The sequence below is a fragment of the Fukomys damarensis genome, unplaced genomic scaffold (genome assembly GCF_012274545.1).
Source record: "Fukomys damarensis isolate Sample0158 unplaced genomic scaffold, DMR_v1.0_HiC HiC_scaffold_4, whole genome shotgun sequence".
Classification (NCBI taxonomy): domain Eukaryota; kingdom Metazoa; phylum Chordata; class Mammalia; order Rodentia; family Bathyergidae; genus Fukomys; species Fukomys damarensis.
The window spans coordinates 40026445-40050818 of record NW_022900916.1 but is presented as its reverse complement, the minus strand read 5'-3'; the positions used below and the strand labels follow the sequence as shown (position 1 = coordinate 40050818).

At 33.3% G+C, this 24374-nt stretch overlaps 1 protein-coding gene across 7 annotated transcripts in view; it reads right to left on the bottom strand.

The window, feature by feature from the left end:
* Grm8 (glutamate metabotropic receptor 8) overlaps nt 1-24374 on the bottom strand; it is a 796352-nt gene that overhangs the window by 286608 nt on the left and 485370 nt on the right. For all 7 annotated transcript variants that reach the window (XM_010633426.3, XM_033757950.1, XM_033757948.1 and 4 more), the window contains one exon: nt 19737-19937. In XM_010633426.3, coding sequence (XP_010631728.1) covers nt 19737-19937 — 201 coding nt within the window. The remainder of the gene's footprint in view (nt 1-19736; nt 19938-24374) is intronic.

Here is a 24374-nt window from a genome sequence, read left to right as displayed (position 1 = left end):
GTAGGGGAAGAACAAAAAGGGAAAAGAAAAAAATGTGAGAGAATGAAAAGATGAAAATAAAGTGTTTGTAGATGGGGAGGGGAGGAGGGGGTGAAGGGAGGGCAGAGGTAAGGGGAAAAAATGAGAATCAAGACTTGCCATGTAAAGGTACATGATCCCAACAATGAATGTAACTGTACTGTATCCCTAAATGTACCAATAAACTAAAAAAAAAATAAGTTGATAAATTGGCTTCCATAAAAATTTTAACTGTCAATAGATACAATTACAAAAATAAAAAGATAAAATATATGTTAAATATAACACTACTTCTGTGTGTGTGTGTGTGTGTGTGTGTGTGTGTGTTTTATCCATTTCCTTCCATATCGTTGATAAATTGGCTTCCATAAAAATTTTAACTGTCAATAGATACAATTACAAAAATAAAAAGATAAAATATATGTTAAATATAACACTACTTCTGTGTGTGTGTGTGTGTGTGTGTGTGTGTGTGTTTTATCCATTGCCTTCCAAATCTTGGCTTTTGCTGTTCAACTTACTTTGCTTGTTTTATATTAGCAGCACACTTAGAATCAATCCAACTCCATTAGTCCCAATGTTCTGTCTAAATTATAAAGTTCTTTGTTCTCTCTTTTAGACACATGGTGTTTTCACTAACAAGTTTCCTCTGCTTCTCCAGCAGCAGTTATCATTAGAGGTGATATACCTTAATTACCGTAGTAATTAACATAATCACCACAGTAATTAGGACTGCAACCACAAACTAAGTAATTCTTCAAAGGCTCAAATCCTGGCTATACCACTTAGGTAAGTGAAGCGGATATATGCTTCAATTTCCTCATCTGTAGAAAGAAGGATCAAAACTACCCCTACTTCAATATATTACTTTGCTGAATGAGATAAAACACAAACATGCTTAGCAATCTGTCTGGCATATCATAAGGACTCAGTAAAGGTGGGTATTTGTTATATGCCTTACCTTTTCTATTGGGAAGATTCAAAGAAAAAAAAATGATAACAAGGTGATTAAATAGAGCCTCAAAGGAGAGATTTTTAAATGCAGAAATTGTATTCCACTATACCATCAGTAGTTAACAGAGTAGTTATCCTCTGCTTTTAATTTGTATGACTTCTTTAATATTTTTGCTTTTCTTACTATTGCATCCTTAAGTTCCTGCTTCATATTACAAGGGAATGAACAAATAAACATTTTATTTATAAACATTATATCTTGGGAAGATACTTCTGATACCTGTTATAACTTTCTATATTGTGTGTTTATGTACTTTAATTTTATCTTAGCCTAACTTTAATTTGGGTCCCATTAGATGATTTGCATTAATTTGAGATTCTGCAAAGGACTTACATTGTTAGAGTAAAAAAAGCTATGGAATACCCAAGTCCCACCTGGGATTAGCCAGGGCTCCATTTATGAAGTTCTCCAAGGAAACATTCACCTCAAGGAGGCAAAGGAAGGCACATATGTACTTTCATTACTTGTGATTTTAACTTCAAACTCCATGGCGGAAATTCATAGACAAGGGGAGACAGCATGGAGGGCTCTTTTTCCCTATGTTAGTTACAAAATGAGCTAGTTAACAAAACAGGACCTAATTTTGAGCTAAACTAGACTCATCAATGCGAGGTCTCCTCAGGCTAGGACAGCAATCTTTGGTCAGTGGCTTTATGTGAAAAAGCATATCCACAGGGGAAAAGCTAGGATGGCCACACTGATAAACATTACAGCACCTCATACTGATGTTTCTTGGGGGAATCTTGTAATGAGAGCCCTGTTCATGTGCTCATATGCAGAAGATAACTCCACCCACATACAGTCAAACCTCAAATCTGACCCTTCAAAATCAGTTTCTTTCTCCTTGTGGAAGAAGGAGGGAGGAACTCAGTAAATGGAAAGAGATTGCTTGCCCTAGAAGCCCACAGCAGTCATTAAAATGGCTATGAAAATAAAAACATAACTAGCTAGTATCTGATGTAATTTGCTATGCTATGCTTCCCCACAATGACAATTAAAATTGGGCAAGTATTTGCAAGACAAACATTTCTTTAGTGTTCAGTAGTATCATGTTCACAAACACTTTTAGTTCTTCTCAGCTACAGCACGGTTTGTGTAACACAGGTTTGTGTGGAGACATGCCTGGCCCCTGAACATTGTCAAAATAGTTTGTGGCTTCTATGGGCTTTGACAAAACATTCTATTTTAGCTTTTTTGATATGTGAAGTATATGACAGAATTAAAAATTGTAGGATTTTTCCCAATTAATCAACTTAGTAGTATCTCTGAGTCCAATATAATATTTGACCTTACATGCTTGTATTGTCAAATGGCATAATAGCACTTACTACTTGTCTTTGCACATAGACTTGTTAGAGATCAGGAGAACATGTGCATGCACACACATATACTTAAAAATGAAAAGCACTCGGGCCAAGGATGTAGCTCAGTGGCTCCATGTCTGCCTGGTAAGTGCAAGGTCCTGAGTTTGATCCCCAGTACCAAAAAAAAAGAAAAGAAAAGCATTAAGATAACTGGGATTATTACTGTGCATGGTGAAATTCAAGATAATTAGAAACTAAAATTCAAACTAGAAATTCAAATTTTCTATCAAAAGAAACTTTCTACTGAAGTGCAAAATAAAAAACCTGGAGGCATTTTTATTAAGGTCTTATCTTCATACATACCCATTTATTTGAGTATTAATCCCAAAAGAAAGAATTATTTTTAATCTCAAATACTAATAGAATGCTTACAAGTGAAACTCTGTGATGGAAACAAACAAACAAAAAAAGGAATAATGCGCACATTAAGGCAATAAATTTTTTCCTAAACACTACACAGTTAATTTTATTCGATCCTTTATCTACATTTTCAATGATTCAAACACCAGTTTTATGTATTTATTGTTGCCTTTTCTAGAAAACTATGAAAGTCTTTTTCATCACAGTGATTTAGTAATCACATTTCTTTATACACAAAGGGAAGTATTTAAAATCTTAGAGACATATCACTGGTTAATTATAGCATTTAACAGTGCAATCCTAAATCAAATCAAATGTTACAGATAAACAGGCTAAGCAAGTGTTATTATCTTAAGGATCTCTTAAAAGCCTAGGGGTTAATATATTATGTTAAAATGTATCTGTGAGCACAGTGTCCTAAGGTATCATCTACTCTTGCAAGCACAGGCTTCTTGTGATCCACCATGAAGTGTTTGAACCCTATGGTAGATCACTAACACTTTTAAATATTGCATCACATTAATCTGCAATCTCATCATGCCTAAAATAGAATGCTCTAAAAATGTACTAAAAAAGGTGGATGTTGTTCACAACACTCAGAACATTTTTTATTTGTTATTGTTTAATTTTGATGAAAAATAACACATAGGTAGTGACTCATGTTCTGTAAATGCCAGCCAAAATTAACACAAGTTCAAATGTCAGGTTGCTGTTCAAAGATATGAAGCAGTCAAACATTCTACTCTTAACCAATATTCCTGTGAAGTGACAAAACTTTATCTTGACAATGGCAAAAAGCATATACTTTCTTCCCATGCGTCATTTTATTCTTTTTGTTCCTCTATTTCTATATAAAGATAGATATATGTAAGTGTTTATGCATAGCCATGAATGGACTCCACTATAAACAAAAGCTTTTGTTTGAATTTCATTTTCTAGTTCTATCCACTTCAGGACTCAAAGCTACTCAGACGAAACTATCCTTGAGTTTGCTAACTGTGTTATTTTATTTTTATAAGCACTTTTTGTGTGGAGCCTGCTATAAAATTTATGGACCAGTTATTTTCTGCTTCAGTACCAATGAAGCACGTTGCTATCATGCTCAAAAGCCAAAAGAAAATTTCAAATAATGCTTAAAAAATGAAATTGTGTTTGCTCACTCATACATTAGCCTATTATTTTCCAAGGTAATGTCATTTAAATTTTTCATCTGAATCCCCCAGTAAAGTCTCAGAAGTTACAAACTGATAAAACACTCAATCTATATAAAGGTATAAAAAGAGAATTTCATGCAAATATTGCAATAAAAATCTCATTATTTCTTAACAATGTCTGATAAATTGTACCTATGCAGATAGACCATGTTTAAGAAGAAAAGAAAAATTTTCTCATCCAGATTTACTAGTCAACAGTAAAAATACTGCATTTTTCCTCCCTTCTCCCAAGCTATTTTCTGAACATACGAAGTGTCAACTCTGTTCGTGGTTTTGATTGAAGTTTATGTAGTAAGATCAGAAAATATGTCAACTAATTCTTATTTAAATAGTACTTGGGAAAAAAATCCTTGAAATGTCAGTCTGAAGGTTTTTTTAAAAAAATATACACATGGCCAATGTCATCTCAGAAGACAAATACAGGAGTAGAAAAACGAGACCGCGTTTATTGCAGAATATATGTGGACGCGGGAACAGCGCACAATCAAGAACATTGTAGTTTCCTCAAATGCCTCTTTAGCACTCTAGAATTTATTGACTCCAGAGTTTGTGACAACTCTGACATAGTGTCATTACCAGCTAAGTTGGGAAAAGTAAAATGTGTTTTCCTCACTGGTGAAATGAAAGTATTGCATGTAAAGGGAGAAAAAAAATGTTAGCAATTCTAACAGTGATGTTTTTAGCAGTTTGGAAATATCCTAAAGAATTAACTGGAACTATAATTTCGTCTTCAGTGCTTACAGCAAAAACTGACAGACTTAAGCAATCTATTTTTTCACAATGCTGATTGAAATTGAAACAGTCACAAGAATGCTGGTCCCTGGAAAGTGAACTATACTTCAGGAGTTACACTGAATGTTCATATGCATTAATCAGGTGTCTATCATCTGGCCAGTGTATGTTTTGTAGAGCAATGTTTTCACAGGGTAGTTTTTCAACTCAGACTTATTGGATTTTATAACTTCATCCTTGTTTATGCCCCTTCAATCCCAACAATCACAAAAACACTGTGTCACAATGATTACACACTCTCACGCACACACACAATTATATTCTAGCTACTAACGATGTCTGATGACTTAACATCCAAGTACATTTTGATAATTGAGTAAAATTAAAATTTCTTGAAGAGTCACATGAAATTTTCATAGAATAGTTTCTCAGATTCATAGAATATTCTCATATTCTAGGACCTCATCTTTATGTGAATATTGACATAACTAACGCCTTAACTATATTTAAAAAGTGATGAACTCAATAAATGATTCTAAATATCCACATGCAAAAAAATGAATTTAGACATAGATCTAAAATACATACAAAAAAGTAAAAATGGATGCACACCTAAATGGCATCATCTATGAAAAGAAATAGTTGATGAGCTGAACTTCACTAAATGCAAAGATTCTGCTCTGTGAAAGTCACTATAAAGAGAGGGCAAAGGCAACCACAGAATGGCACAAAATATTTACAGAAGACATTTGATAAGGGACAGTTATTCAAATTATGCAGAAACCCCCTCAAACTCAATAATAAAATGGAAAGAAAAAGACAATAGGCACAGTTCTACATTCATAAGGTTTTGATTAAAGCAAAGAGGAGTTAGAGATAAGAGTTATAAAATTTGACACAAGCCTAATCATCTCAAACTCAATCACATAAAACAAACATTAAAATTGGACAAAAGACTTGAACAGATATCTCATCAAAAAAAGCTATATATTCGGCAAACAATTTGCAAAGATGTTCATCATGTGTTAGTAGGAACTTGGAAATTAAAACAGCAATGGCACACCACTAATCACTTAATAAAATGACTGGAAGCCAGAACACTGGCAGCAACAAATGCTTTCAAGGATAAAGAGCAACCAGACTAATTCGTTACTGGTAGGGAGGAAAAATGGTAGAGGCACTTTGATAGATGGTTTGATAGTTTCTTATCAAGCTAGACACACTGTAACCCTACATTCCAAAAACTGTGCTCTTTGGTATTTAACTCGAACTCAAAACATATGTTCATATAAAACACGGCACATGGATAGTTATTCATTATTGCAAAAAGAAGCAACTACGATGTCTTTCAGTAGGTGAACGGATGAAATGTGGTACACCTAGACAAAAATATTATTCTATGTTAAGTACAAATGAACTTCCATGAGCAACAAAAATACATGGAGAAAACCTAAATATATGCTATTTAACAGAAAATGTTGCATATTAACTTCATCTATGCGACTTTCTGCAAAAGTCAAAACCATGGAGATAGTAGTTGGCAGGGATTATGTGGGAAAAAGTGATAAATAGGTTGAGAACAGGGACTTTTACGGTAGGAAAACTATTGAGTGATAATATATTGGTAGGTGCATGTCATTATATTTCTCAAACTTCATAAAATGTACATCTACGATCAACCTTAATGTAAAATATGAACACTCTGTACTGTCCAGTTTGCTGTGAAACTAAAACTTACCTAAAAAATAAACTCTAATATTATTTTTAAATTGACATGCTCAAAATGAAAAGGTTTTCGTTTTTGTTGTTGTTATTATTGTTATTGTACTGGCGAACAAACTTGGACCTTGAGCTTGCGAGGCATCAGTGGAACCACTGAGCTAAAACCCCGGCCCTGAAAGGGTTTTTGAAGGTAATAGTTTTTTGCCACTTTCAAATAAACTATAGGAATTTCCTACAAATTTAATTCTTTGTATAAATCTCATAATAGATATTAACTGTTAGTATTTTGTAAAAGTAATGCATTGGGCTTTAAAAGTAAATGTTTAATATATTTTAAAAAGTTGACTTTAACATTATTAAAGAAAATACTGGAAATGTGCTTTTACTTTATCAAAAATTGCAGTATATTGAATCCAAATATAGAAGCAATTTTACTTATATTAATGAAAAAATCAGGCATTCCTACCCCATACTGTGAAAAGTAAGGAAATGACCTCTCAGAGAGTTGTACAATGATTGGGAGAGAACCCAGCAGAAATGTGAGTTTTGGGAGTCTAGTTCAATGTTCTGGATGCCAGTTTGGGGTGTTCTAGATGTTGGGTTAGGTGCTTTCAGCTTATGAAACTTCACTGAGACTGTTTTACATTTCTGTGTGCATATTATACTTGTTTTATAGTAAAAAAAAAAAGCAGTAAATATAGTTTACTTCATTAAGTTTTGATTGAAGCTAGAGAGTATAGAGATAGGAATACATAAAAATTAACACAATCCTAAGATTAGAATAAGAATAAGGAATAATGAAATGAAAAAAGTAATTTAAGAGGCCAAAAGGTGTGGGCTTACAAATTACTGTTAACAGGTCAAAATTCCTCAGTATTGCTTTCAGATTAATATAAATTATCCTTAAAACCTAGACAGCCCTAAAGAAAAGTGTAAGGTCTGGAAGAAATCAAAGCAGCTTGATGAAGAGTAAATTCGAATTTAATAAATAACTTTGTTTCAGAGCTTTGGACCACATCCCTTTACCTACCAAAGTGAATATTCTCATTTCCGTGTGACTTACTTTAAAACATGAAAAGACCTTATCCTATCCATCGAATCCTGTCATTCAACTAATCCTATCATGAAGAGTCAAATTTTGGCTGTTCTGTGGGCACAGAGATGGTTATACACTGGTTGAGTTTCCTCTGGTCGAGTTGGCTGAAACCAGTAACCTCCAGTAGAACTGCTCATAGGTATCTCTTTCAGGCTGTGCTTCAGTTTCTGTTCTTCCCATGGCAGGTATATTGAATTCTAGTATACAGTTTCTGCACACCACTTCAGGCAACAACCTCCACCTCCTTACCTCTCCCAGAGTTTTACTGTAGGCAAAATAGACTAGTACAGATTTTACATCATCTTATTCCAACATTTCACCCTAAGGTAGTAATAATAAAATAAAGGTTCAAAAGGTAACTGCAAGAGAAGAGAGAAAGGGCAAACAAAAACCTAAGCGATCTTGTGAATAGATGAATAAAATCTTGAAAAAATGATTAATTTCAGGCAGCACAACATTAGTAATCATAGGAGATTAATCAGATTTGAAATCTAAAGTGTGTAGAAGAATTTGAGTGAATGGATATATATTTGGGGAGCATTTATGTGTATCTGTTTGAAATGCACTGAGTCTATTCAGAGGGTTTACTGGGAGGATGTTAATTACTATTAACTGATTATTTAAAATGTATTAGGCATCATGCTAAGCCCTTAAGCAAGAATTATTAAATGCTCACATGACAGCATAAGACAGATGTGATTATTATGCTTGTCTATAGACAAAACATAGAGCCTGAGAAATTTAACTGATTCATCCAGAGTCTCACAACTTAAGTGGAATACCTAGGATTTGAGCTCTTGTCTGTCTGTTGAAAGCTCACGTTCTTCCCACTTACCATCTCAGTTACTGAAAAATCAAAGAAGGAAAAAAGTATCAGAAAGTAAGAAGAGGAGAGGAGAGGGAAAAAATTTTAAGATATAAAGAAAAATGAAGTGAGGAAAAGGGAGAAAAATACAGATGGCATAATTTGGGCACATAGTATACATTTGACAAATTTTTTAAATGACTGTATATAACATACTCATACAGTGCCATAAATGCTTACTCATTATTTTTTAAATTAAGATTTGTGAGTTGTTCATTTAGACATAAAGATGCTAACATAATTCATAAAGAAAAGGTATTTTATAGTCAGGGTTTTTGAGTACATCCAAAAGACTGAGAAAGGCAAAGTCCCAAAAGTGTAATAATTCAGAAACCAGAATTTTAAAAAAAATCCTTATTCATATGCTTCACTTTCAAACTACCTTTACAATTAAAATTTAATGTAATTATGAGTTAATAACTTTAAAGAGAAAAATAATCAAGTCTTCCATTTAATTTTAGGTAAATTCTTTGTGAAGCTAAATATCACCATAAAATAATTATCCCTAATAACATGGGAGCTATTCCATTAAATAATTTCCTTTATTTAAAAAAATGTATGTACTTTTTAAAGAAATGGAGGAAATAATGAAAGAATGAGCTCCGCTTGATCTACTCTAAACTCATCAAATGCCCATCTCAGCGGCAATGCATTTTCCCATTTGCTAAAAGAGTGTGAAACATTCACATCCTTGTTTCTCTAATTAAGAAGCTGACAGTGCTGGGAAACCTTGCTGTAGCAACAGCCTCCTCTCCACTGTCTGCCATGTTTTCACTTCTACTATTGATGTTCACATGTGGTGTTTTTTAGGTCTGCATGTTTCTAAGAATTCTCAAGTTGTCACTCTCAAGCCACGCATCTCATCATCATTGTGAAATGATTGATCAAAGCATTTCATTATGACTCCAGTGATAAAATAGCCATTCATGGTACCATTCACCTCTCTATAAAGCACTTTCTATGTAATTTCATTGTATAGACCTCACAGAAAATATTATACCAGTCCATTATTACCTCCCCTTTTAGATGAAGTAACAAAAATCTTGGATAAGAGCACAATCCAGTGGTAAAACTGGATTCAAACTCTGAGTATAGACCTCTTGTTTATAATCACTGAGAAGAACACCAACCATTAATGTAAACTCCTTCAGGCACTTTCCCCAACATCTGACCCTCTCTGTTCCTTCACCTGTTTCCTCACTCATCATTCAAGGCTCACCAGTGCACCACCAATTAAACCCAAGGTCAGCCCTCAAACTTTAGTTATGAACTCATACACTCCATCTATTTCTGAGATTTGCTTATCAATTATCCTTCAATTTTAGTACAGTATTAAGATTAAGAATTTCAAGAAAAAAAGATACATGCCTGTAATCCCAGGACACTAGGAGGCTGAAGCAGGAGGACTGTAAATTCCAGCTTAGCCTGGGAACTTGGTGACTTAGTGAGACTGGCCCTATCACAAAATAAAAGCAAAAAGGACTGGGAATGTAGCTCAGTGTGAAGACCCAGGGTTCAATCCCCAGTGCCAGAATTTTTTTAATAATGCATAAAAGAAACATAACATACTGGTGAAGTTGAGCAAGACCTAGAAAAATACAGAACATCCCTGATTTGCTTCAAGATTTTCAATGGTGGTTCAAATCTTTGTCCATGTCAATCTTTATTTTGAAGTGAAAGGGAATTTTGCAAGGAAGATTTGCTTCCGTAGTTCAAGCTGGACTTACTACAGGGAACTCCCTACTTGAAATTTTCATTGTTCAACGTGTCCAGGACTGTCCAAGGACTAGCAAATACGAGCCATATCAATTAAACAGGAAGTTTGCCATTTCAGAAGGAGGAAATTAAAAAATAATAAATTTTGTCCTTCATAACTTTGACAGAAATTAAACTTTAAAAGCCCCATAGATTATCACCTTACTCTGTTATAAAACAGAGATAGGTACAATTCCACTGCTAAATTACAACTTAAAATGAAAGATTAATGTTTACAACCCACTTGAAATTTCCTAAATCAGAAAATAAAATGCTACTTAATTTTAAATCAATCTGCTTATATATATTTTATGTGTTAACTATTATACATTTCATTTATTTTTCCTAAATTTATAAATATTTCCAAGAATTACATGCAAACTATAATCTAAAAATGAATTATATACTTCCAAATTCTTTGTGACATGCTCAATTTTATTTCAAATGAGGTAATTATCAAAAATGATATTATTTTTAAGATGAATAGAGATCATGACCTTTGACTGTTTTATCTCTATGTACTAGATAAGTGAAATTTAATCATGGAAAATTTATGCATCATAACTTCAACAATATTTTATGTCAACTTTTCCAAATAATGACATTCTACGTCTCGTTTTCTACTCATTGAAATAAATGAAACAGAATGTGGTCAAGTCAATTTTATCAGTAGTATATCTGCTGAAATACTGAATAAATTACAGTAATGGAGTAGTCATAGTCACAAAGAAAAATCACTGGGGGAAGTTCAGATATTTCTCAAAATCTATTGATTCTCATCAGAGCTCAATGCTTAGCATGAAGCTAGCTCTCCAATGATTTTGAATTTTCTCCAGTTTCCTTATCATGTCATGAGTATCTTGGTTTTCCATTTCAGATGCCATTCTCTCACCAGGACTATTGTAACAACCCCTACCTGACCTTTGTTCTCATTCCCTGCAGTCTTCACAGTACTGCCCTGGTTATTTTTCTAAAACATCTCCGTAAAACTTCACTGTTTAAAGCCTTGCTTCCTTTGTTGCCTGTTTGCCACTTTCAAACGCCAGAGTTTGACAGAGATTTCTAACAGGCCTGCTAAGATTTATATGTAGATGTCCCCCTAGAGCTTCATGTGCCCATAGGTGAGGCTTTTGTAGGTTGGTTGGATTTGGGGGTTTATAGCCAACTTATCATTAAGAGGTGGGCTCTGGTCAGAAAAAGCATTCATTGGGGTATTGCCTGCAGGGGTGAATCTCCTTCCCAGCTCTTCTTATGACCTCAGGGCTTTCTGCTTCCCTGGTGGCATGCCAGCCTGAGCAGCTCTCCTCTGCCACGTTCCTCTGCTGTGCCGCCCAGTCTTGGAGCCAGCAGATTGTGGACTGAAATTTCTACAAACTGTGAACCAAAGTAGACCTCTCCTCTAAGTTGCAGGTGTCAGGTAGAAAGTGTCTGAGACAGGGCAGAATCCAAATTCACCTTGTCATATTCTCAATTTTCCCAACTTTCCCCTGCTAAGCCATTTCTCTGCATCCTTCCACTGCAGATACTGTCTTAGCACTTATGCCCTCTCCTGTTTTCCAGCTATCTTTAATCTTCCTTCCTGCCATGAATATCTTCTCCATATCTTGTCCACCCAAGGAAATGTCATTGTCTATTTCTAACTTAATCAGATGTCACTTTCTCTCTTTGTTGTATTAGTTAAGCCTCTCTTATGCTGTTCCCTAAACTTTAGCTTTATGTTTGTATATGTTTGTGATTGCATCATAACACTTAACAAACTGAATTACTGTAACACATTTCTGTACTTCCTCTATTAAGCTATGAAATTAGACAACAAATAAACCTATGAAATTAGACAACAAATAAACCTACATTTTATGAATCTTTATGTTCTTGATGCCAGGACAGAAAGCTTTCTCAGGTAGCTTATAAGCGTCCCAGTAAATTATATGTGGGATAAGTGAATGACTAAAGGAGGTAAATATGAGTACAAACTTTAAGAAAAACAACAATAAGAATACTAAAGTCCATTTGTTTTTTTAAATACACCTTTATCTTTAAAACAATACATATAGAATTTAGAGCCAGAAGAGACCTCCAAGTTGTGATCACTTTGGTGTAATCTTTCCATTTAAAAGATGAAGCTGAGAGGTTAGGAGGACTCCCAACAAAGGAAAGTGGAGGTAGAGCTGAAAAAATCATCTTAGACCCTGGCCAAAGAGCCACACCAAGGTATAGCATCCTTGGGCTTTAATTGAATACAAAACAAAAATGTATTTTTCTTCTTTGGTTTTTCAATAAATATCTGCAAATATAATTATCTCAAATAATGTTCTTAAAATATATTCCTAGAAGTAAAAAAAATAATAATAATAAGATTGGACATTTACTCATCGATGATCTTTGAAAAAAACCATACCTGTATCTACTCTCACCAAGTATACATGGAATACTCATTATAATTACCTTTTAATTGTTGTTATAATTTTAAGTCTGTAAATTTGACATATGAAAAGTCTGTCTTTGTTGGTTAATTGCTCATTCTATTCATAAGGCTTAACATTTTCAAATATTTGTTTGCATTTATAAGTTTTGCCAAATGTTTTCATGGAGATGTCATAATTCATACCAATCTGTGTGCCTTTTTACAGATGAAATATTAATCTTTGATGCAACAACCCAAAATATCTTCTACTTTAATTTCTGTTTTAAAACTGTGCCCCAAAATATTTAATATTCAAGTTTAACATAAATTTTTTGTGGGATGTGCAGATTGAAATTAGAGCCTAACACATGGTAGGCAACTTTCCTGTAACTAAGTTCCAACCGAGCCTAGCACAAATATTATCAAATCATATTTCTCTTTTGCCATTGCAATTTCTTTTACTAATGTTAAACTTATCCATTTAAATAAAATAAACTTTCTTCACTATTTTCTTTCTTTTGTTCTTAAAGTGCTCCTTTTTCAACTAAATCTAACAAATTTCATCTTATGTAGAGGAAGTCTCATTTGATTTTAGTGTAAATTGGTAAATAAATGACAAAATTTCCCTTTTCATGAGTTCTAAAGTCACTTTTATCACATGATACATAGATACACATAGGTGCAAATTTATTTATCTGATAATACTTTTCTAGCTATTGCTACCTGGTTCCATTTATCATATGTCTATTCTGATACTAATTAAATGCTAATTATTGTAGCTTAGCAGTATGCTTTAATATTAAATGCTTGGTAAGAATAATAATTTCTTCAAAATCATATTAGTTATTTTTACTCATTTATTTTCACTACTACAGTTTAAAGTATTATTAAATTTAAATTCCCAAAAATTTTTTCTTTTAAAATTATACATAATGCCAAATATAGATTTATTAAAAAAGAATTAATTTTTTTCTCTAATTAGCTCTTCTATATATCAACAGATTTTCTTATATTTTTAAAATATGTTGCATATTCCTTAATAATATATTTATATAAGGCTTTTATATCTTTTGTTTAATTTGTTACAAAACAGTTTAAGTATTTTCTGCAAACAATCCCATTTTACATCTTAGTCAATGCCTTTTTACTAATATGTATGCACTTATGTGTCATATTATCTTTTATTTGACCATCTTTCTAATATAAGTACTTTTAATTTTCAATTTATTGTCTTGAAATCAAATCATTTGAAAATAATCAAAATACTTTTTTTCTTTTTAGTGATAATCTTTGTTATTTTTGTTTCATGTTTTATTGTACTAGTTAAAGTTTATAGAATGTTAATAATAGTGTTAGAGGAGCTGATCCATTATAGAAATAGCTACATATATGTATAAGATATATTATATATATATTAGTTACAAACATAAAATTTATATGTTATGTTATATGTATTAGTTATATATTAGTTAAAAATTACAATATATATTACATATATATATATTAGTTATAAGCTGAGAGGTTGTACTTAAATATGAACATTTGTTACTTTCTAGTTTGTTGGCTTTATACTTATGAAAGAAATGAGGGTTATGTTTTTATGAAATGGCTTTATACAATATTATGAAAAGTTAATCATCTTATATGATCTATTAGGGTGAGTGTAGCACATTTCCTAATATTAAACCATACTTCCTTCTTTTAGATAGCTTAAAAGTATTTCATGTGAACAGATTTGCTTCATAATCAGACTACAGTGTTCAGAGACTCAAAATTATATATCTGGGAAATTTAAGTTAAATTATTGAAATCAATAAGGTATCTAAGGAAAAGAAAATACTGATAGATTCCATCTTTATACCAGTCTCTGTGATCTTCAAGCTGTTTCCATTTTTTCCTAAAAGACTGAACATTGAAGTAGTTAGGCTACTACTTCACCCCTAAATTTAGGGAACAGCAATTTTTAAATGTCTTCCAACCATAACAAAAGTCTACCTAATCAAGCAATTAAATTCAGAGGAACCATCCCTCTCTTAGATTTCCACCTCCCAGCTCAATCTGTTTAAACTTTTCCAATAAATCACTGGAAGCCTCTAAATGACACCCCTTTCCTCTTCAAATATAAATTCACAATGACAAAGTTTGCAAGCACTGGGTCCTGAAAAATAATAGAATTTGGTACAGACCTGACATTCAACCTAAATTTGCTATTGAGATTCAAGCTTCTAAGAAGTTGGAGTTGAGATTTTTAAATAGATTTTTTTTTACATTTATATTAGTCTCACAGGGTAAACAACTGTAATCCCAGAACTCTGAGAGGCTACAGCAAGAGAATCACCATTTGAGCCCAGCCTGGGTAACAATGATTTAGCAAGACCTATATCAAAAATAAAAGGTTTAAAAAGGGTGGGGGCTGTAAGTCAATAGGAAAACCCTGGCTTCAAGCCCTAGCACCACCAAAAAAGATAAATAAATAAATACATAAATACATAAAGGTGTTCTGAACCAAGAAGAGCTACATCCCAACAAAGGATGGCTTTGTGCTTCACTGTTGACCTATAAGGAGAGAAAACAAATACAAAGAGAAACAGACTACACAGACGACAAACAAACAGGTACTTAGGTTTCTGACAGGCATTTACTTCTTAGAACTACTTCTTTTCTAAGATCCTTTAATAATCTGCTAAGGGTTTTTTTTTTTTTACACATGTTAATAAATCCTGTTAGCTTAATTAGGCAAGTTTAAATTGGTTTCTGTTACCTATAATCAAACTATCCTTATGAATACACCATTGTGTTTGGGTTGTCCCTGGTATGAGTACAACAGTAGCTAAAGGGAACAGGGAGATATCTCCGGAATTTCATCCAGTACTTTTTCTTTATGATAAATAAGTTTCCCCTAGCAATGGAAAAATCTTTGATTCTATACAAGATGTACAGTATTAATATTTTATTGCCTTGGAGCAAGGAATTTGACATAGTTCTTTGAGTTCCTTCAAAAATCTGAACTCTTTTGCTTTATTTTATGTTTTTTCTTTTGATAGATCTTAAGATTTAAAAAATTTATAGAAATGGCATTTTGTTCAAATAGTAGCAATAAAGTAAACCTAAAGGCAAGTCTTTGTTCCTACATAGAGAAGAGATGTTGAGAAAATTCATAGGGAAAACATGAGTAATTCTAGTTACATCATGATTCAAAATTTGCTCAATACAAATGCAGGGGATGGCTCAGGTAAATTTTTCCAATGATGAAAAAAATCAGTTTGAGTATTAAAACCAATCAAATCACCCTTGGAGTTTATATCTTCAATGTTAAATAGTGCTGTAGTATTTTGATGTCAAATAATACTGTAGCTTAGTAATTTGACTAAATATGTCACTTTAAAACAATTAATTTGTAATAGAATAATTATAGGTTGAAATACTAGTCATTTATCATTCTAAATTTTGATATTTTCTTTATCTTGTCCAGTAAACAACACACTGAACAAAGCACGACCTTTTGAACCAAGTATCTTTAGACAGTTGCTCAAGTAGGCATAACAAACCAAACTGAAGTCTCAGCAAGACTGCATTTTACACATGATTCCCCATTAAGCATGTAGCATTCAATTGATTAAGCTACTTCCCCTCCTGCTTTTATAATCTATTAAAAGAAGAGCCCTCTTCTAAGATAAGGATATGGCTTTTTATCTCAAATTAAAAGGGACGACAAAAAGTAATAATGTCAGAATATTAACATCAAAAAGAAACAATGTAAAAACAGTAGTGTGTTGTTATACAGAAATCACACTTTGGGGCAGTCATTGTTCAATACTGAAATGGACATTGCTAAATAATTCCACCCACTGAGTTTTTTTTTAATTACTTGAAAGAAAATTTGTAGCAAGATCAAGAAAATTGATCTTGACAGGAAACCTGAAAGGCCACACTCTACAAAACTGACAAGTTGTCAGAGAAGCTTATTCTTTTGACAACTGGTAATAGCTAAGCTAAAACCCTTCAAGTATATATTTGTTGTTTTTTATAATAATGGGCTCCAGGCCTATTTGAATACATTTGAGCTCTTCAGGAGATTCAAAACTGTCCTTGAGGAATACTTGGCATGGTCATCAGTCCTCACACTCAGTTTTGGAGAAGTGGGCTGCTCTCCCACTAGGTAAGAACGCTAGCCATCACCAACACAACCCATTGGACAAATATCTTCTTAATGTACCATGCATGTTTAATAGGTTCCCAACAGAGAACTCAAATTCTAAATATATATGTACAGTAAAGAGCAGTGATACATAAATCTGTGGGTCAAAGTGAGCACCACACAGCTAGTGGGACTCCTCAAGATATTTTCATGACCAGAGTGTAGGACTAGGGGAAATGCATTGGCCAGAGTTATGCCAACCCCTCCAGTCAACCCCTCCAACCAGTTCTTATTTTAACTGATTGAAATGTTAGCTTTATGAGTAGAATGTTTTTGAAAACAGAGTTTTAAAAGCAGAGTATAATAAAACACTCTTCATTTATTTTTCACGGATTATGGTACATTTCCACATCATCAGAGTACAGAAGAGTTATAAATGTAGATTAAAGAAGATTGTCTTCCTCCTTTTGGGAAACACCATTTCAATATTAAAAACCATTATGCTTGCTAGTTTTGTGAGTACATATGCAAAAGAATCAACAAGACTTCAGCTTTAGCTGTAAAATTTTGCTGAATAGCATTGCTGTTTGGCTCTCAAAGTCCCATATAGTTTTGCCTTTTAATAATTTCCAAGAAAATTCATTGTCTCTTGGAAGATAGATAGACTTGTTGCAATCATATAATTTTCATTGCTGGCCTCTTTATGCTTTGGCATAGAGAAAGCTCAAAACTATTACAATCTTTTATTTTGATAATTTTGATTATTTCTATTTTATTTTTTTATTATTTTGATTTGTTTCTCCTTCCTTTAATAGTTTCAGTGATGTACTTCTATTTTATGGCCTTATATGTCTTCTTTATCATAAAGTTGCAAGGTATCAATAATGAATAAACATTAATAGATAATCTATTAATTAATTTTAAATGATAAACAACCTGTAAATTATTAAAAGTAAACTGAATTATATAATTGTATGCTAATTTTATTATGTTCAGGTCTCTTTCCCCGTATCATCAGCTACAGGAAAACAGACAAGTCTCAGGATTCACAAAATAAATCTCCAAGGCGCTCAAAGAAATTCCTTTTCCTGTTCATGCCCTACATTTAGACTATTTCCTGTGACCCTCATCTGAGGTGCATTACTCTTGTATTAGACACCGTTCTGTTATGCTTAAGTAGGTTCCCATTGCTTTCAAAAATAGCAAACGTGAAGAACTGCCTCTGAAGCCTCACATGGTTTATAAGGTCCCCCTGATTGCTTTGCCCTTACCTCAGGCACCTGTCCCCTTCGTATTTCACCTGTCTCTAAGTCCCCTGCTAAAGAAGTTTCCTCTTGTACAAACAACTCTGATCAATGTATCTCCTTTTCCAGCACTCATTGTACATTATTTAATTGTACTTTTGTGTGTTTATTTGTTCCCAAATAATTTGTTCTGTGTGTTCTTGTTCCCAAGAAACCATTTTGTCTTTTTTCACCAGTAATCCACTTTAAGCACCTATCATAATCCTGGACACAGCCTATGTGCTCAATAAATATTGACTAAATTAATACACTTTACATTTGTGATGCTATCCCCCATGGACTGAAAGCAGATTATGGAAAGAATCAGCCATAAAGGGATGCACAACGAAGTACCCTGATAATGTAGATGCAGGGAAAAACCTACAAAAAGTCGACAAAGGAACTCAGACAACATTGGAGTCTAGAGACAAACTGCCTTTGTAGCTTTAAGACATCGTTTAATAGTCCAGAATAGCATCTTCATATTATAGTATAGTATAATAATTGAAGTCATCAAGGAAGGGTTAGGTTTTGATCTATGGTTAAAAGAGAAATTACTAATTCACCTTTAAAATGCTCTCACGCAATGTCTCTTTAGAAGATTCCCCTCTGTTAAGGCAAGGTTCAGTTATTGAGAAAATTGTTTTAATTTCCATACTTCTTTGCACATCCTAACTAACACTACTGAAGAAATAAAGTGTTCCCAAACCTCACATTAAGCTAAGTAACTTTGCATTACAACAATCCTCTTTTGCTCAATTTGATAACTACACCAAAATTATTTATACTGACAAAAGAATTAAAGCTATGGAATGATTCTCAAAAAGTCTACTAGAGAGGATACTCTGCATTGAATATAAACCGAATTCTGCCCTATGTTGCCTGAATAAAGCAAAAAGAAGTTTCCACTTGAATTTTAAATCAAAGATGACCTTGTGCTTTTTTGAGAAAGGCTGGCAGCTGAGGTCACTGGAGTGTACTGTGATAGACAGTACAGTGCTCTGCATGGTGCAGGGGCCTGTCCACTGTGTGGATCACAGCCAAACTGAAAGAATTAGAAATCTGAGAGCATTCTATCATTTCATTTAAAAATAATGGTCAAAGTCATGGGCAGCAACCATTACAACTTTCATGAAAGAACTGTAGCTTTCAATAACTCCATCACTTGAGATAGGCAGTTTGTTCTCAATCTATTACTGTGAATCCAGCATATTCTGTATCAGTTAGAAGCAACATTTCTGCTTCTATAGTAAGAAAATCCCACCTACCCTACAGTGTATGCAGTGCCTTGTTTCCAGCAGATTAAGTCATTGAGAAAAAAATATATAAGGAAGAAAAAGATACAGAAACCAAACTCTCAGTATAAGTATAGAGCAATTCAAAATCAACCATTTTAAGTTAACTTATTGTTTAAAAGACTTAAAATCAATTCCAAAGCAAAATGTCTATAATCTCTTTAATAATAGCAAGAACAAACCTTTTCAAATAAATCTAATCTCTTGTCAATGGATCTTAAATAGCAATATTTAAGCAGAATATTTTGATTGATAGAAGCTTATTTTTAACTTTTGCTTCTTTCAGAAGCAGATTAATGGTAGCACAAAAATATGTTTGAGATTTTAAAGCAGGTGGAAAAATTCACACTTGTGATTAAAAGGGAGAATTGCTTCTAATCTTGTGCTTTCCACTCTGCCCATCTTCTATGTATGGATAGAGGGGACTGTGTCACTTCTGAAGTATTTAGAGACAAGAAAAGTAGTTGTCACTTACCATTAAAATTTACAGCCCTAATATAGCCAAGTAGTTCTTTCCCATCAATAGTGCTCATCCTTGGGCAAAGACCAATGTATCCTGGGCAGAGATCTTTATGCATATTGTGCAGGGCATAAGCCATGGAATATACTGCATCGATTACAAATTGGACCTTTCCTTCCTGTTCATAAGATGAATCCCGAGCAATTCTCTCCAGCCCTGCAAGACAAAAAGGGAAGCCATCAATTTGTTTTCTTAGATTTTAATAAAAGATGACATTAGCACGAAGATTTCCATCATCTGAGACACATGTAAAGAGACTCCATGACTTGGTTTGACTTCTGATTAGTCCTCTTCTTACTGAGTTGGATTTTAAAACTGGACATTAAATTTTTTTCTTTTGTCTGAAAAGAGGAGAAGCTATTTCATTAGCAAAAATAAATAAATAAACAAACAAATTATTGTTTCATTTTCATTCCCTTTGTACTGAATCCTATTATAGTGTAGGTTCTACAATTACATAATATTGTAGTGATGACTTAACCTTTTAAGGAAAAAGAATGCAATTCTTTCCATCACCTACTTCAGCTCCAAGAGCATCATTTAAGTAAGCACCCCCATCTGTTCTTGTTTTGAATGCTCTCTATTTGGGAGCTTTTTGATAACTATTACGTGATAATATTTCCTTAAGTGACTCTGGTTATCTTTAAAAGAAGCATTCAATTTATTTTCTCTTTGAACTCAATTTTCTATTTTAATTTTCTATTAAAAAGATGTAGATCTCTCAAAATGAACATCAGTCAAAGTAATTGTACCTGTGTTTAGCCATATTTAGGGCAGAGAGTTGGCACTAGAGATTACCTCTAGGTTGGTGTTTATCATTTAATATGTAATAGAAGCACAGAATATTAAAAGTGGAAGATAAATTATATATCAGCTATGATCCAGCTTTCTCCTTTTGAAGATGAACAGACTAAGGGATGTCAAAATCACACGGGGCATGAAGAGCAGAGAGAGGAAGCATCCCCAGGTCTTATACTAAAATCCCAATATTCTCTCTAAGTTCATTAAAAAAATTACTCAATGGCAAGAATTTGGGGCGTGTATTAAATTAGAAAAATTACCTCAGGAACTTATTAAAGGAATGAAAAAGTATTTACTACAATTTCTACATCCTCCTTAAACCTTCCTATACATATCAGTAACACTTGGAGAGGCCAAAAGCTACTAATTTAAATTTCTTCGTGGGTGTTAGTAATCTATAATTATATTTAAATCTAACCAATACTTATTTTCTTAACACTAATGTATATATCTTCAAAAATTAGTGAGTTAAATGAAAATGGATGTTTTATATTTGAGCATTTATACTGTATGAAAATTAGCCACTTTCTTTAATTTATACATTTCTATTTATTCAGTCACTGGACATTATTTCTTTTGATTTCAACCATTTGTGACTTTCTTTAGATGCTTTAGTTGGTGCTCTTGTCTCTGCAATCTGTCATGATGCTGGATTCTTTTCCTCTCTTTTCAACATGAAGTTTCTAATTTTCTCATGTCTCAACTACCCCGTTCTCCGAGGCCACACCTCTGTTTGCTTAGTCTCAGATCTATTCATTCTCAAAACTAACAAGTATTTCTAGGGTCTAGAAATATAAAGAAGAATTTAAAATATTGCTTTTGGAGTCTAAAACAATATATCAATTTATAAAATACATGAGAAAATACAGTAAATATTTAAAGAATTATTGAGGTAATATATATGTGTGTGTGTGTGTGTGTGTGTATATATATATATATATATATATATATATCCATTAATTGTCCTCAAAATATTATCCCCTTGCTTTGAACACACTTACCCCATCATTCTTCCTACTTTCTAAAGTATTTGTGAAAGTCTTCTCAGTGTCTTTAGTTGTGCTGTCCTGGCTACTGTGATATCCTGAATCAATTCAAAATGTACTTTTCATGGTCATGTTGACTTTGGGGAAGATCCAGAAATCACATAGTGCCAGATTTAAGGAGTATGGTGGATGAGGACACAGCATGATGCTTTTATTTGACAGAATTGCAATGACCACTTTGAATCAACCCAGGACACTGACACAGTCACTGTGGTGCAACTAAAAACACTCATGAAAGAGGACTTCCAGAACTTCTTCAGGAAGTGGCAAGATGAAAAGATAAGTGTGTTGGAAGCAAAGGAAAATATTTTGGGGGAGGATTAGTAGCAATGTGCCTTTTACTATAATAATATTTTAAATTTAAATGCCATATTCTTTTATTATACCTTGTGTATCATTATTTCCCTAAAACCCCCTATTGAGGGTTTTTGGGAACACAAAAAGACAAACAAGACAAAGAAGACAAGTTCTCAAAAAGAGAATATTCAAGAATCCAGAAGGTATATGGAGTCTCCCTGAATCTAACTCCATCGCATGATCTAAGCCAAGATCCCTGCAGATATGGGGACAATGTGTCACACTCTTGTCTCCTGAGTCCTAGGACAGCCCTGCTGTGCTCAGAATTTCAAGTTACCTGTAAAAACACCCTTACTGGCTTCTGCCCCAAATTGTCCCCTCCCCATTGGACCAGAAAGGAGACAAATCATAAATAAATACTGAAAAATGGTTGCAGCAACTAAAAAGATGCAAATATTTCTTTATGCATACTTATTTGATTATCACCTGCTCTGCTTAATTCAGGATGGAAGGGTTTCTGGAACATGAGACCATAATCCAGAAAAGTTAGGATGAGAAAAGAGGCAAGTGATAGGGAAATGTACTGATCAAAACTGAAATGACTACTTTTAAGATTGGACCCAGAGTCTGGATGGACACCCCTGTGTTTCATTGACTTTTCACCAGTAAGCTTAATGACTCAGAGAATATTATGAGCCAGAGATCTGTTGCCAGGATCATTCATTGTCTTAAGTACAGATTCCTCAATGCTACCTCAGAACTTCCTATGTTAGTGACATGAAGAATCTGTCTTTTAAAAAACTTCCCCAGAGCTTGTGATACAACCAGCCTGATGTATCATCCGGCTTTTAGAAACCACTGCTATCCAATATTTTAATCCCCGCAAAATCAATACAAATTTTCTCTTGAGAGAATTTTATGACACAGAAGTATCAAAATAAAAATAATCCTTTCATGGTATGTGCAAGTAGAAAACAACCAGATCAACTGCTCCTCCGTTTCCCCTCAGATGAACTGAGGGACACACAGCCATTTCTCAGTATCTCTGAGGGACTTGTCCCAAGACACCAGTAGACACCATTATTCACAGATGCTCCATTTCTATGTAACCTATACACCTTCCTTAATCAGTTCTAGATTTCTGTAATGCCTAATACAATGCAAGTACTCTATGAGTAGTTGTTATACTGCATTGTTTAGAAAACAAAGACAAGAATAAATAACCTGTACATACTTTATGCAAATATATTCTTTAAATAATATTTTTGCTCTGTAGTCAGTTCAAGCTTCAGATACAAAATCTGTGGGTAAGACAGCACAACTAAAATTCCCAATGTATAAAAATTTTCAACTTCTATCCTATCCTTAGACGCAGTGATGACTAGAATTGATTTTGACCAAAGATATAAATGATCTGAAATTTTAAAAGTGTAAAAAATTAATGTTTTCCTATTGAGAAGGTATTAGCAGGAGGTAGGAAGTAGAAAAAAGAAATAAACAAGGAAAGAATAATACAGGGAAAGACTCAAGCTCAAGGTGCAAAAAGATGACAGAGGCTGTTTTAAAACAGATGTCTAAAATTCCAGGTCAAACTGAATTGCTGCCCCTTAAATCTGCCTGCTGCAGTCACAACGCGCATTCATATACTTCTTCGGCGAATATTTCAGCTTGTTGTCCGACTTTGTTTTCTTTTGTGGACTTTAAAGAAAAGGAGGGATATTTCCTTTACTACAAGGTAAGAGACAGACAGCAAGCAGAAAATGCTTCAGCCAGACTGTTTCAAAGGAAATGATGACCATAAGACTATCAAGAAATTTGGAAATGTTTCACTATTCATGAAATATATAGAAAGACTGGATATATGTCAATATTTTATATTGCTAAACTTTCTGTAAGGAAAATATTCCGGATTTAATATAATTTTAATGTCTCTAGATTCTCATATCAATTTATAAATATATTCCTCAGCATTTAATTATTGGAAGAAATTTATATATACTTTTCCAATAACTTGTGATACAGCCCCAACTTAATACACTACTAAAGAACACATACTATTCTTTAACTTCTCTTTAAAAAGAAAGGATTTCACTTCATATATAATTGATTGGCATGCACTCTTTAATACCACACTGTTTTATTCAGGGCATACTTAAATGTTTAGTCTTCAAATTATTTATTTCCTTGGCTTGTTACAAAATCTAGTCACTTTGAGTGAAGACTAAGTATATGTAATTGTTAAGTAAAAATCCATAAGGCTGTCTATGGTCACAAGTGAGTCAGTTGACGCTCTAAGACATTTCCTATAAATCAAGCACATGGTCACAAATTGAAAGACTGGAAGCCAGGGATTTAGCTCAGTGGCGCTGTGCCTGCCTCACAAGTGCAATGTCCCATGTTGGACCCCTGGTACCAAAAAAAAAAAAAAAAAAATAAAAAGACTGAAAAA